Source organism: Balearica regulorum, chromosome 9 (assembly GCF_011004875.1).
Source record: "Balearica regulorum gibbericeps isolate bBalReg1 chromosome 9, bBalReg1.pri, whole genome shotgun sequence".
NCBI classification, from domain to species: domain Eukaryota; kingdom Metazoa; phylum Chordata; class Aves; order Gruiformes; family Gruidae; genus Balearica; species Balearica regulorum.
Genome location: NC_046192.1, coordinates 18,163,779 through 18,178,845, shown reverse-complemented (window position 1 = coordinate 18,178,845; position 15,067 = coordinate 18,163,779). Strand labels below are relative to the sequence as shown.

Below are 15,067 nucleotides of genomic sequence, written 5' to 3'. Positions count from 1 at the left end.
ATTGGAGCTCTTCTCTGAACTGTGCTTAGTCACTCTTTTCTGGTTTTGTAGCACCTGGAGAGATGGCCAAGGTCAGGGCCCCAACTTCCACAGGGCGAAGAGAGAGGGAGCTGGCAGACGCAGCACGTCAGCATGGCCACTCCAAGTGCCTGCATCAGACTGGAAACAGCAAAAGGGCTGGAGAGGGTTCTGGGCTTTTGCTTTGCTTCTTAAATCACAATTAAAACCTTTTAACTCTTTAGCCTTTACAGATCACATGTACATCTGTTCCCTCAGGAGCTGATGTAAATACAATAAAAGCTGGGACTTTTCTCATTAACTGACAAACTCAGGAGCTGCGAGGTGGACTGAACCCTCAACATTAGCAGAACCAAGATTGGCCCCAGTTATTGCAAAGTGAGAAACAGGCTGAGATCACAGAAGAGAAAAAAATAAAAATAAAAGCATCTTCAAATGTTAACTAGTCCCATACGGAAAGTCTTGGCACTTCCTGGATTTCTGGAAGCATCTGAGAAACCACTGTTACGAATGGTGATGGTGCAAAGTCATGCTTTCAGCGATCCCGAGAGCGCCAGGAAATATTCAAGGCATTTCATAAGAAGAAAGCATAACAGGTTTTTTTTTTCTTCTTTAAGTTAAAAGGTCAATGTGGGACATCAATGAGTCCAAAACCCAGAATAACTCCTACCTGCTTTGTGGTGACTTTTAAAGCATTGTTTTACTCAGGTCTCAACTACCCTGACCTTTGGCCATTTTGTCTCTGGCATCAACCAAATGTTACGGAGACAACTAAGATTATACAAACCAGTTTGGGACTGACTCCAGATAAGGTATGAAACCAAAGGCATGTGTTCATTAAGTGCAATGAAGGACAAGTGAAGATGAAAAGCAGAAAAACACACTAGGAATGGAACCCTTCCTAAGCAGAATACTTTCCAGAGTTTTCCATGAGCCATCAGCAATTCTTTAAATAGTTTCAGAATTATGAGGACACTTTATCTATCGCTAAATTAAATGCTGGGAGCAGGTCTTCCATGTGAATTGCATACAGTTTTTGTCTGTAGCAGCTAATAAATTCAGCAATGTCCTAAAACTACTTAATAGAATTTGAAAAGCTACCTTTTATACCTCAAAACAAAGCCATAACGTGGCACATCACACGTCGTGCATTACAGAGCCCTGAGTTTTATACGCAAACTGGCACAAGCCAAATCAGTTAAGCACTGTTCCAAATACTTTGGCTAAGGTTAGTGTTTAAAGCCCCTGCGAGGAAGGCACTCCCCCATGCTGCCCAGCTCTGAAGGGTACGCTCAGAGATGGCTCTTGGTCAGCACGAGGCGTTCCCAGGCTCTCAGGAGAGGGGGAGGGTTGATCCTCCCACAGGAACATGGGGTAGGTCTTCATGCTGGTGGTGTTCTCCCAACTTCCAGCTCACATGAGTTGGAAACATCTAAGCTGGTGATCAATCAGGAGTCAGGTCTCCAGACCTCACAGATCACGTTACCGAGGCAGATAAACATAATACAAGAGTGTCCTGTCCTGCTGGTTGCCAGTGAACCCAGGTCAGCTCTTCACCACCTTGTGACAGGAGATGTTGCCATGCAGAATGCACCTACTGCCTACACCATTCCTGAAAACTACCTTCAAACCTGATGTAGTAACTCCAGAGGAGAATGAAAGAGCTCTTCTGTGCAAGTGGTACCACCACACCATTAAGTTGGATACTTACACAAGGAAGGAATTCTCCAGAGGGAAATCCACTAAATGCTCAGGACAGAATTTACACACATGTACAAGATAAAACATTTAATTGCAAACTGAAGGACACAGGGAATGGTATCCAACAGAATAAGCACACTGCATAATGATTTGTTTGCACTGATGAGCAAGATACAAGCAGGAAATACAGATGAAAGCAGGACACAAGTATTTCAATAGTAAAAGTCAGGCCAGAGCACAAGACAGTTGAGGATAGACAGTATAACGATGGAAAATGAAGAGAATGTGCCATTTCTTTGATGTATCAAATGTGTCCAGCACTGGCAGACTGAGACCAGACACAATGGTTCATTATGCAGCAATGCCTATGTCCCACCGTCTGCCCGTGCAGGTTTTCTCCCCATTCCTATGCTGGTAGCTGTTCACACTGCAGAGGGTCACAGGTAAGCTGGTTTCCTCTGTGCCTGCACAAGTGCCTAGCAAACTTTGCGAGGTGCCAAAATAGCAAGTTCCACTTAGAGGTTTTATAAATTGTATTGATTTCTTTGCAAGATTCAAGTGTAATGAGCAAAATGAAGAGGAGTTACAAACCTCAAATACTTATCCACTGAATGCCAGTATTTGCTATATGGTCACCTCTGGGACAACCTCTAGATGACTACTTATAACTTAGACCCAACATGAATCTTTGCTACTCAAAGGCTATCCCAAGCACTTGGCAGATGGATCTTCAACCCTTCACCAAGACAAGGTGTGAAGCAGTACACCAAGGCAGACTGTGCTGCTGTGAACTCGGATTCCAGCTCAGAAAGCATGCCTTGCTGGTAGGGAGAAGTTACCAAGGGAGACTCCCAGCAGTCTCTTAACAATGAGGTTTCCACCCAATATGATGAAGGTAAAAGGACAATTTCTGGTATTCACATCATGAATTGTTTTTATCACTATTCCAAGACCCATTCAAGAGGCTAACTCTATCAGGAAATCAGTAGCCTTTGAATAACGAGATGGGAAGTGGCACCCAGCAGCTTTCAAGATGAATTACAATCATTTTGGGTGTAGGATGTCATCCTGTTCCTGAAATGAAGGTTTAGAATGGGGAGGGACCAGCCTCTTTCTACCGCTAGGTCAGTCCCTTTTGTGGTATCTCTACTGAACACAGTAATCCAAGGCTGAGTGAGCATTCCCAGGCATTCAAAGAGACCTTGGGATTTAGTGCTAGGCCAAACACACACAAGGTACTTCCACTGAACAGCCTTGACATTTCAACTTCTTTGAGAACAGAAGGCAACCGCTGAGATTTCACTTTTAGCCATCCAACTTTTTTGTTTATTTTTGGAAAGATTTCCAAAATATTTCCATCTGCAACTAGTTTTACTCTTTCTGTGTAACTAATATAATAATCAACAATCAAGAAATACTGTAGTGAATTTCACTGTAAGAAGATTTTTTTCCTGTTCAGTTGGGTTCTGAAACCCCTGCATTGCAATACATTAAAAGTTAAAAGAACAGCCCAGTGATTCTGAGGGATCCTGCCATTTAAGAAAGTTTATTATAAAGAATATATACAGCAGTAACTTCTTTGCTGCCTGCATTCAACATAACATATGACTGAAGTTAACCATGTGGGAATTTATTCCTAGCTATTTGTACCTTTTTAGAGTTTACCTTCCTCACATATCTTCTGATTCTTATCTGCTAAATTTAGTGAAAAATTCTGTTTTCTCTAGCTCTGTCTGGTCATCACCTATCATTTGCGGTTCTTCTCTAAAGACTCTCCTGGTCCCTTAGGTCCTTTTTAGTGAACAGAAATCCTATACAAAGTGCTTTTGGATGTCTTTGTACAGGAATTTCTGGATCCTCTCCCAATTGCCCAGCTCCTTAAAAGCATTTGTGGGGTTTTTTTTCTTCAATATACAATTGGACACTGTTGTTTTTAAGTCCGTATCCACAAACGCTAGCAATATCCACTGGGACACAAAATCCTGCGCCTCGAAATCTTTGGGGAATTGTCCCAGGTCCTGAATTTATGAACTGAGACAATCCAGAAGGCGACTTCGCCCAAAGCATCTCTCCTCCCTGCAGGAAAGTAAATTCATTTTTTTGAGTAATTCTACTGGTATTTGCATGTCTGTTTGCACATTCTGCAGCCATGGTCTTCATTGGCTTAGTCCTTCACAGACAATCTACTTTTTATTTTGTTTTAATCCTGTGTCTTTTTCCCCTACAGCTTTCTTTGTGTACAGTCAAAAAAAAACCCCACGCTTTTGGGATAAGGATGGAATCTTTATAAAATATCTGTACTTGATACAAAAATCCAAAGCAATAAATATGAATTACCAATACCAAATCCTGCCCATTTTTCCTTAACTAAGTTTTTAACCAATCTTCTCACAAGTTGCTTTCAAACACATGCAAAAATATTTTACAAATTATGCTCCAGCAATCAATGCTCCAACCAAATCCAAACTTCCTCAGTCTCCACCCCAATACCTTATCACCCAGTTTAATGCACTTGTCTGGGGATTAGGCTCAGTCTATCTCCCTTTCCACCACCATCAGCTTCGAGCAAGCTGCCCTATTTCTGCTCAAGCTGAGGGAGCCCTGTGCTGTCAAGTTGTCTCACCAATTGCAAGAGAGATGTTTGGTGGAGGAAATGTGATGCAATCCAGCCCTCTGATTCCATTCAACCCTGCACTTGGAAATTGGAAGTGATGTGTGTTTCTGCACACAACCCCACGTTACTTTAAAAGAAGAGGTAAAATATACTGTACATGCTGCAGTTCCCCAGCGTTACGTGGGATTACATTATGGGACACAGCAGGGATCTGGATTTGGCAGAGTCCTGAGTGTATTTTGCATTTTTTCAAAGAGTCTGCAACCGCAAGCCCTCAACAGAAAGAAAGGACGTGTACCTGTTTCTAATCACTGTAATACGTCTTTTTCACCTTCCTAGTGACAGAACAGAAACCCACCAGACTAATCAACAGGTAACAGGAGAGCTGAGCTAATTATATCTGATAACCAAAGGAAAACCTGACCAAATGTTACACACAATCCCACTCCTTGTCTTTATTTTTCCCATATTTGACTCCTGCAATAAATTTAAGTAAATTGCAGTTTATGGTCATTTTACATTTGACTCATATATCAATATGGGGTTTCTGTCATGTTCTCTCTAAGCTGAGTTCGGTATCTGTTCATCTTAAACATCTTACAAAGAAGGAAGCATAGTAATTTCATAATGTAACTTCTGATTCAACACTAGTCCATTCTTCAGTGTTTATCTTAAGCAAGTCAGCCCCACATGACTCCAATTACAAACTCTTCTATACTCTGTGCTGCAGGAACTGAACTGATTAGCTGAAAGGTCCTGTACCATGTGTTGCTAGAGCAAATTTGACCCTACAGTCCTTAAGTGGCCAGAGGGACAAAGCTGAATAGAAGGAGGAATATTTATGTCTTAAAAAGCAAAATATAAGTGCAGATAACTTTGCAAAATTAAAGCAAATGTTTGCAACCTACATCAAGAAAGAACAAGGATGGAAGGAAAGAAGAGTGGGCAGTCACCTGAGATAGAAGAGAATATCTAAGGGCTACCAGGGCTCTACAGGTGGTTTTCAGGCACAAGATGCTGGAGCTCATGCACTAGTGATGTCTACTAAGGTGTCCATGAGGTCTAAAAAAAAGCAGCCCCAGTATCTGCAGGTCTGCAGTAGACAAGGGATAATTTTACCAACATTTGGCAAAACATCTGCTGGTTTTACCAAAAATGTGTGAACAGATATGTAAGTCCTCACTCTCTGCAGATCTGCTTCCGAAACTGTAGCCCACAGTGGATTGCCTGGTGTCTGCTAAGGAAAAAGGTCATGCCGCACTCTTCTCAGATTTTTGGGTCACTAAGAGAAGCTCTCTTCTTTGCTTATACACCATTTTTCATCTCACTTATAGAAACACAATGTGTTTTAAGTTTTTATCCCGCTCCCCTTAGGTATGTTTGATTTAAATTCACCAACAGCGTGAACAGATTTAAAGGGAAGGGAAAACCAGGGAGCAGCACACTGCAGAAATCTCATTTGCTTAGGTCATCACGTAAATACTAGGAAGATTCAATGAATGTATTTATATACAACCTCGCTCCAAAATGCAGACAACCAATGTCACTAAGGACACAAAAAAACAGGGCAAATGGCCTGTAGACTATGTTTCTATTCTGCAGTTCAACAATTTCTCCGAGAATAAGATTTAAATTACTTAAACTTGAATTACTTTTTGAAAGACTGTAGGGATACAGGAATGAAAGAACAACATTTAGAATCACGTTAGTCATCAATAAACACACAAAAAGATGTACAGAAGCTCTGTCAGTATGGCCCAAAGCCCTGCTTTGAAATTAGAATCAAAAGATCTGCACACAGGTAAGACAAGCCTTCAGAAATGCACCCCAATCATTTCTGCTGCATCCTTTCCCGTCACAGCCTGACATTTCACTAGATGGAATCGTTTGCCTTGAAATTTTCCGAATTTCATTTCTTTTCCTACCAGTAAGCAGCCTTCAAACACAACTGCATCAGTTCTGTACATTACCAGAAATACAAATACCACTTGCAGATAATTCCCAGAAGAGGTTTGGCAATATGGAAACTTGCCTGGCTCCACTGGGACACGTAGGTCACCTGGTGTGCTCTTACATGATGAGATCAGAATAAATCTTTAAACGTCTGCACCCTGGCTGAAAACATTCAGGCTTGAAAGTGGTACGGTTGTTTTCTGTAAATACTCTGCAACATTCGTACAAACCAAGAACGGCTCGGTTGTATGCTCCTGGCTGCAGTAACTGACGTGCAGAAAGGGATCACAGAAGAGTATTGACTGAAATGAACTTGCTTAAAACCTCAAGCTACCCTGAAACAGCTCTACAAAGGCTGTAGAAACTAGGTGCAGTCCAGATCCATCTTTTACTCCAAGTTTATGCTGAGTCATCTAAATGGAGCACAGTTCGTTCATACTTCTAAAGCTGTTACATAAATCACCCTATTTTCCTTCTTTATTGGAACTGATCTCTTTTAAAATATACACTCACAAATGCGAACAGCAAGCTTACCTCCCTACTGCTATCATTAAACAATAACGAGGAGCACGACTGTTAATCAAAAGCAGACTCCAGTATAAAATCCTCTCAAAACCAGACTGGCCCACTTAAGACATATATCCCTGAAACGTTTCCAACTGCTGCAATATTCTACTGCGAGCTCCATTAAAAATACAGCTATTCCCACAACCGTCCCATGCTTCCTTTGCTAGTGACGCTCTGCTGCTGAGTATTTCTTCATGATAGATTTGTAGATTGCTTCTGCAAAAAAAATTCCTTTCCATCTTTTACTGACTATGGGCGAGTCCTCCATCCAACAACTGGAACTGATAAGGGAAATACTGAGAAGTTTTAAAACTAAGCAAAGGTGCAAAAACAGTCCCTTATCTCTCTGCTTGTTCCCTAAGATCCTTCAAGGCAGAGAAAATGCCTCAGTCTTGAATAAATTAGCAACAAATCAGCTTGAGGACAAAGACAATTTCATTCTTCAAAATCTTCTGAAATGCACTGATTTAGCTGTCTGAGAGAAGTAGTGCGGGCAATGAGTGGTTTCTTTTTTCTTGTAGTTATTAAGGGTGCTATACACCAGAATGAGACATTTTCTGAATTGGGTTCTGCATTCTCTGTTGATTTTTGGAGATCTCCTGACATCATGAGGATGCCAGATATGTGGTTTGCTCATGTTGGGTTTTTTTTGGTGTTGTGTGGGTTTTGTTGTTTTTTTTTTTTTTGAAGTGTTTTACATATGGGCAAAAAAGATGGAAAAAATAATAATTTCCTGTAACCACGTTTACATTTGGAATAAAAGCCGTGTTAACTCTTAACATAACTTTGCCCTCATGAGAGATGCAGCCTTGCCAGCCCTGGATAAGCTCTTAACCTCTAAAACAACTCTTTGTCATAATAATTGCAGCTAGCATAGCAATTTTTAAAGCCAAAAATCCTCAGGGTACCTCCAAAACATATCAAGAGGCTCTATTAAGCACAAGATTGAGGTTCCCATAGGGGCTCTCCTTAACACCGAAGAGCTGGGAATGGCTGTAGCTTTCCAAACAAGTGAACCCACAGGACTCCCAGTACTGGTTTTGGACCTTTCTAAATTTGCAAATTCCTGAAAAATTTTAAGTCCAAGTACAGCTATCTTAAAAAATTTCACATATGCCGATGGATTTATACCCCTGCTTTTGCCAGCCATGTTTTACGGGCCTATAATAACAACCTACATAGTGCTGAAGTAGTCAGCGGCCTACAGGCTATCAGCTCACAGTGGGCCAAAAAAGTAATGAATTCACAGAGATTCAATTTGCATGCAAGAAAATGTCCTGGGAACTTGTGATACAAGATGGATCTGGATGTCTCCTGCCACCTGCAAAGGACAGGTCTGAGGGCTGAAGTCCCCAGTGCTGGCAGGTGAAGCAAAGACTCGTCCCAGCTGGATAGAGCCCAGTCCCATCCAGGGACGGGTTGATGGTAATGAACCAGCTCTAAATGCTAATTCCCTATCAGGATGCAAAATAAGGACTGCAGTGAAGAATGCATATGTCAGGTAATATAAATAAATACACACATTTCTGTTACTTTTTCCTGCTAAGAACAGAGACTATTGTGACGCTCACACCCTGGTTGAGGATCTAGCACCTTGTCTCTTGTCTACAAGCTCTGCAGCTCTGAGTGACACCTTAACAAGGGGCACAGGATATAGCTTGTATTGCCAACTGCATGTGAAATAGATAAGCCTTACAGGAGGCTCGCAAAATAATGTTTTGATTAGGTTCCTCAGACCAGGAAGTATATGAAAAGTTTAACCTTTGGAATTTAGCATTTCAATACTGAATCATAGTTGGCAGAGGAAAAGGTTCCTGAAATGCTGGATCAAGTTTTTGCTTCAAACAGCAGCACACTGGGAGGATAATGGACAAGAATCCATCAGTACAGTTCTCAGTTGCTTTTATTACTCATCTTCACTAAAAAGATTCTGCAAGGATCTCCTTGCATGACACCAGGAGCCTTAAAAATGGAGATGGATGAGATTCCAGCTACCACACTGGACATCTCTGCTTCAGAGATATCTCGTGTTCTAAACAAACATTACAGCACAGATATTTCCTTCCTCTGCCTGCTTGGGGACCCACACTGAGCTGGACAGCCAGCCGCCATGCCTGCTCGAAGGATGCAAAGGGTTTCCTGCAGTCTTTTTATGCCGCTCACTCCCACTCGGCTCCTCAGCTCCCTCCCTAACTGATCATAACTGCATCAAAGACCATCAAGGACTGTTTTCCTGTCCATATTTCCTTCTGAGCCACAAGGTCTCCTCAGAATAAACACCACAGATTTCAAAATAAAAGAAAGGGTATTTCCATGGCGGTTCTTTCCACATTGATTTAAAAGCTGCTCCCTGGGACATTCACCAGCATCAAAACCGGCTTTTCCAGGAGGTGACTTTCCTTGGCCTAAGGCTGAGGCAGTGCTGTGATGGAGTGTGGGCACCACTCCCAGGGCAGATCAGAGGCTGAAAGGAGAGGCAGAGGGCAAGATCACTCTTAAAAAAGGCTCCAGCTCAGAGCACCTTCTCACTGAGAGGGGCCCAGGGCAGAACAAGCCCGTTTGGGGATGCATGGCTCCAGCCAAAAGGCAGAGATCTGGCACCCAAAGGGCTCCCACCTAATGGTCCATGGAAAATGAGATGTGTGGGCAAAGACCTTCAGGCAGGGACGGCCACCAACCAGTGCGTTCACTCATCTGCCTCTTGGATTTTCTCTGAGGCTCATCTGGAGGAAAGCGGGGTGTGTATAATGATCCTGAGATGGACGTGAAACTTTCAAAAGTACTAAACCCACACTGGATTTCCCATCCTACAGATTTTGGATAAAAACCAAGCAAATCTTTACTTTTACTCTCAGAAGACAGTCCTGTTGTGTCCCCTACTCCTTCCTGGTTTCTTCATGTCTCTTCTAAAATACACTGGCAAAGTATATTTTGAGGAACTGAAAGAGAAGAAAGGTTCCTGCACCTTCCACTTCTGTTTTATTTGAAAAAATGAGTTTTGCACCCTTTCTCTATGCAGAGCGACCCTGCAGTCTGATCCGTTTTACCTTTCTTTCCCAACTGCCCGGTTTTCCTGGGAAAAGGAAGTGTTATCTTTGACTGCAGAAGCATCCTCTGTCCATTTAGGTGAGTGCATCTGAGATTACCTTTGAAATAACAGGGTGCCCTGGGAGAGCGAACTGTGCCTGCTCCTGTGTTATAGACAGGTAAAGACACGCCCCGAAAGCATGGCTTTGACATGATCCTTTCACATATTCCTTAGCCTTCACAGATGATCAGGGAAGGGCAGGGAAAACCTTCAACTGGAGGCTCCAGAAGGCCAGCACAGGTCTGACACAGCCCCTGGGAGAAGGACAAGGCAGAAATAAATAGGCCAAGAGGACTTGGGGTTTTTCTTTCTGCCCCACTTGCAGGCAGCTCCCTCTGTCTCATGCCTGTACAGAGAAGAACAAAAGGCAACAAAGCAGGGAAGACTGGCAAAGCACAGCAGCAGGAATGAAGTCCACCCAGAAGGCAACTTTAAAAAAAATATTCTATTTGTTTTCATTTTTTTTCTCATTTTGATTGCATGAGAAGGAATTGTTCCAAAGAGGCTTGATCAAGGCATGGGGCAGTGCTGCAGCCACCCACCTCGGCATCACAAGGGGGTTTGTAGCAGTCAAGCTACAGAGCTCCCACAATCAAGTAACATCCCAGCAACACCTAGAACCCTCTCGGCTGGACCTTACAAGTAGAGGATCCCTTCTGCACTGGTACATCTCCTTCCTTACAGATGGGAGCAAGAGGCCTCATACAGAATTTTCTGCATTTGGGGTCGGAGGGACAAGGCAGACTTCAGAGTGTGGCCACATCCCTGATCAGCAGATACATCAACAAGTCCCACGTATGAGCAACAACCCTGCAACGGCTTTGCAAGCTTTCTGGGAAAGAAGAATTCTTGTTCAAACAGGTATTTTCCTTGAACACTTTCTCCAAACAGCTTATCCATAAGAGAAAAATGCAGATGTACGCACTGCAAACCAGCTCGGTGAATGGTTTCATGCAGCATCTAAAACCCATGTGTATGTGAGCAGTAGAGGTTTAGAAGCCAGAGTTTCAGCGCCTCAGATTTGAGGGGCTGTGGGATCACCACACTGCCATAAATCTACGGATAGTTCAAACGACAAAGTGGAAAGGGGAACAGACTTCAGTTTAGGATCTCTCAAGAAGACTGTTTAAATTTTCTGTGAAATAGAAGAGCAATTTTTCCTTAATCTCGCCTCAAGAGTGCTATCGTAGAGTAAAATTAGACAATTTTTATTGGCTTCAAATTTTCTTTCATCTCTGATTTTTTTTATCAGTTTTATAGCCCTGTAATACTATTCTGTACCTGGGTCTAAATGACATGACAATTCATTGGCCACATTGCACAGAATGAAATCAACCCTCAAAACCAGGGAATGAAGTCTTTGATATCATCATATTGTGATGATTAACAAGAGCAAGAAAAACTAAAGAAAAAAAAAAATCACTTTATCTTCTTTATTAGTGGCAGGTGGGCTACGCAAACCATGTAATATTTCTAACCAAGCCAGTTACTGGATCTCATCAAATTAAATGAGCAGAACTTGGATGGCAAAGTAAGCTTACAAAAAGGAAGTTCCTTAAGTCAGAATCATCAAGATTTGGCTTCTGGAGCTTTACTTTCTGTTCTATTGGCTTACGACAGAGTAAAAGTACAAATAAGGCAGAACAGAAAGCTTAAAAGGCAATGAGAAGAATAACACAACTTATAAGGAACACTCTGCTCATCTAACAATTCCCAGCATCCCATAAACACCAAAAAGCAATTCAGCCAGTGACCTCCAAAAAACTGGATTCCTTTACCCAGGGACTGTGTATTCAAGGTCAAAGTTTAGTAGACTTCAGTATGGAAGAGTGGCATATTAGCTATTCAGCTGTAACTCCTGTAATGACAGGAGACAGCTGAGATCTGCTGAAATCAAATTACAGCTCTGATTATGCAAAACACTATGGTTCTGCATTTCCTGACACTAAGACTACTTCTGAGTGCAGCTTGAAGATATCTGCTCTAAGATTTCTGAAAACAAGCAATTAAATCAACAAGAGAAAAACGAGTTTATTGCTCTACTTGTATTTGGTAAAGAACACTTCATGACAAATTATATATACGAATGTGTCAACGGCTCAATATAAACACTGAGAAGTATTCTGTAAAATATATCTCATACCATCAGGGAGTTGTTTACAGGACAAAGCATCATCAAGATCCTTGGCAGTTGATGGGTCGATGGTGAAAATGCATTCTTTCCTATCCAAGGAAAAAAGAAGAAAAGAAAAATTTATCTTCCAGTCATGAAGAAGGTATCAAAACACAGAGACCATTAGAGACATCCAGACAACCACCACCATGTTTTCAGAAGACTCTGTTGAAACATCTTTCAATCTAATCTAAAAAAAAAACCAGTGGTTTTAGACCTTTAGACAAGAGAATCTCCTTAGGTTTGTTTGGGGTTTTTTTCATTTTTCTCTTTGGTTTAACTGCTTGCTCTTAACAGCTTTCATCTCATTACTGATTTTCCTCCACAAAAAATAAACAATTTAGCCCATCAAGTTCACTCCAAAGAAACAAGCAGGAAAAAGCCTTGATGCCTTGCAGCTAGAGTAAAAATAGATTGTTCCTAATTACAAAGCTAAATGGAACACAAACAACCCCCATCCCCATGCATAAGACCAGATATCTCCACATCTGAAACTCCAAAAGCACAGCTAGCACAGAGCAGAGGCAGCGGAACATCTACAAACCAAGCTGAACAATAACAAAAATGAGTGAGAGTTTTGGTCTCCATAAAGACACCCAAGGGGCACAGCACTTTATAACATCTACGTTGCCTATTGTGCACCAAAGGGAAAAGCAGGTTTGATAGGAAACACTATGAAAGTTGTAGAATGAAAGAGCTCCAAATCAGCTAATTAGATCTAGCAAATCAACTTGGTGCTTAGAGAAAACTGAACGCCCTTTCACATATGCTGTACTAGGTCGTACCTGGAATACACAGCCCTGCCCTGGAAGGCTTACATACATACATCCTGTAGCGGTGGGCGGCAGAAACACCAGGAACATACCAAGATGGACCACAGATATGGTCTAGGGCCAGGCAGATGAGACAAAATAGAGCATCTGACTCAGGAATCATCCCTGGAAGTGTTCAAGGCCAGGCTGGATGAGGCTTTGGGCAACCTGGTCTAGTGGAGGGTGTCCCTGCCCATGGCAGGGGGGTTGGAACTAGATGGTCTTGAAGGTCCCTTCCAACCCAAACCAATCCATGATTCTATGTTTAACAGAGCAGAGCCTGGCACCAGCGAGACCCAAAACCTGAAGCACTCAACAAATAAAACTTCCCAAACTCCTGCTTTAGGGTCTCCCTTCACCCTGGGTTGCCCTACAGCAACTCCTTGCCCGGGACCCCGGACTACAGCAGGGTTCACCCAAGCAACATGTGGAACATGGGACTGGAGCTGAAGAGCAGCGAAGACAGTAAAGGAATGGGTTTGCTGGTTTATTTGGCTTTTATCTTAACCTTTAGAACAAGATCAGCCCCTCCCTAGTTAAAAGCCCCCCCAAGCACAATGGCACAGGCTGAGTTTCTTTTCAGACCGTTTCTTTTCTTCTTTTCCTTTTGCCGCAGAAAAAACTCATCTCATGATGGCAACTCCCTTCTAGAGATGTATAATGAAAACACATATTATTTTTCTTACAGCATAACCACCAGTATACTCCTGGGGTAGGAGAGGTGGGAGGGGAAAAATTACAGCGAACTTTTAAAGGAGCAAGTGTCACGTGGAATTAGCAAGTCTTAGTCTTTTTGCATGGGTGCTTGCACAGTGAGAGCAACAACTCTATGTTCACAGGCCTATCACTTTGGTACTTAAATGCTCTGGGTGGTATCTGTTGGTGTCAGACAGCTGGCAGCATGTATTTATATAATTCCACCCGGCACACTAAATAGAGATTTTCAAAGACATAAAAATCAGTAAAGCACTTCACTGCCTTCCGAGACTTTGAAAATCTTTTAGAACATGCTAGCTTTCAGATTGGATAGCAAAGCTGCCTTAATCCGCAGATGCACGTTAGTTTCTGATCCTTCACATGCATCTAAACAAATTAGAGTTTGTGACACTGAAAGATACAAAATCTTTTCAACTACACCAGGACTTTGATCTGTTCCTGCCTAGCTATCCAGCACCGGGAATCAAGCAATTTTTAAAGGTTTGCAAACAACCTTACTTCCATAAATATATATTCCTTAAAATTCCACCTAAGGATGGAATTTCAGGATACTTCCACTCCAAGGTACCATGCAACTTTCTTTAGGGAACTGTGCGCATGCAGATACACAGACACCCATACTAAAAGCAGTATGGCGGCACGCACACGTGCCAACCTGCATGTATTGATACACCAGGTCCACTAACTCACAGGGTTTAAAGGCAACAGCATCCTGGCACTGTGACTCCCCCCCCGCAGCCGTATCTAGTAAATCTTCCCTTAAGTTACTTCATTTAAAAGAGCAAACGGCACTGCATGGACACTAATAGCTTGCTTTATCTGACAAGTGAACAAGAAAAAGCTTTAAGAGCTTCTTCAAAAAGAATGTGGGCTCCCATGTCAGGGGAATAGATAGCCTATCCCAGATGTTCGGAGCTTGCAACCACAAGCATCTGCCACCCATTGTGAATTGTAGCTCCAGGCAGTTCAAAAATTAGCAGATTGGTTTCAATGAAGTGCATATTTGCAGCCTGCCCTGGAAAGAAGTGAGCATAAATACGCGGGTGCCAAATTCTGAACACATTTATACAACGGCAGCAACTAACGGGCTGCTTTGCCGAGATGTATTTAGCCAGTCAAATCTACTGCAGAGGTCAGCAGTGGCCTCAGTCCAGAGAGCCCAAACCTGCAGGGTCAGCGGTGCAGCCCCCAGCCCGCCCGGGCAGCGCTTGGTGCACAGCCTGCTGCCCTTGGGACGTGCTGGCCGGGCTCTGAGCAGCCTCTCAGCATGCAAACTGCAGGCACAGACAGAGCTCGTCGTCTGAGATACTTAAACTCACAGATGCAAAGTTGAAGAGGGGTCCAGACAAATACTGATTTAGCATTTCTCACCAGCATTTCTATGTGCAGCACAGCTGGGATATGTTTTACCACCAGGCTCAGAT

General features: G+C 42.5%; 1 protein-coding gene across 1 annotated transcript in view; it reads right to left on the bottom strand.

Annotated features, from left to right (window-relative positions):
* DIS3L2 (DIS3 like 3'-5' exoribonuclease 2) overlaps window positions 1-15,067 on the bottom strand; it is a 193,176-nt gene that overhangs the window by 84,248 nt on the left and 93,861 nt on the right. Inside the window, 1 exon segment of the mRNA XM_075761378.1 lies at window positions 12,085-12,164. Within this exon segment, the coding sequence (XP_075617493.1) occupies window positions 12,085-12,164 (80 nt within the window).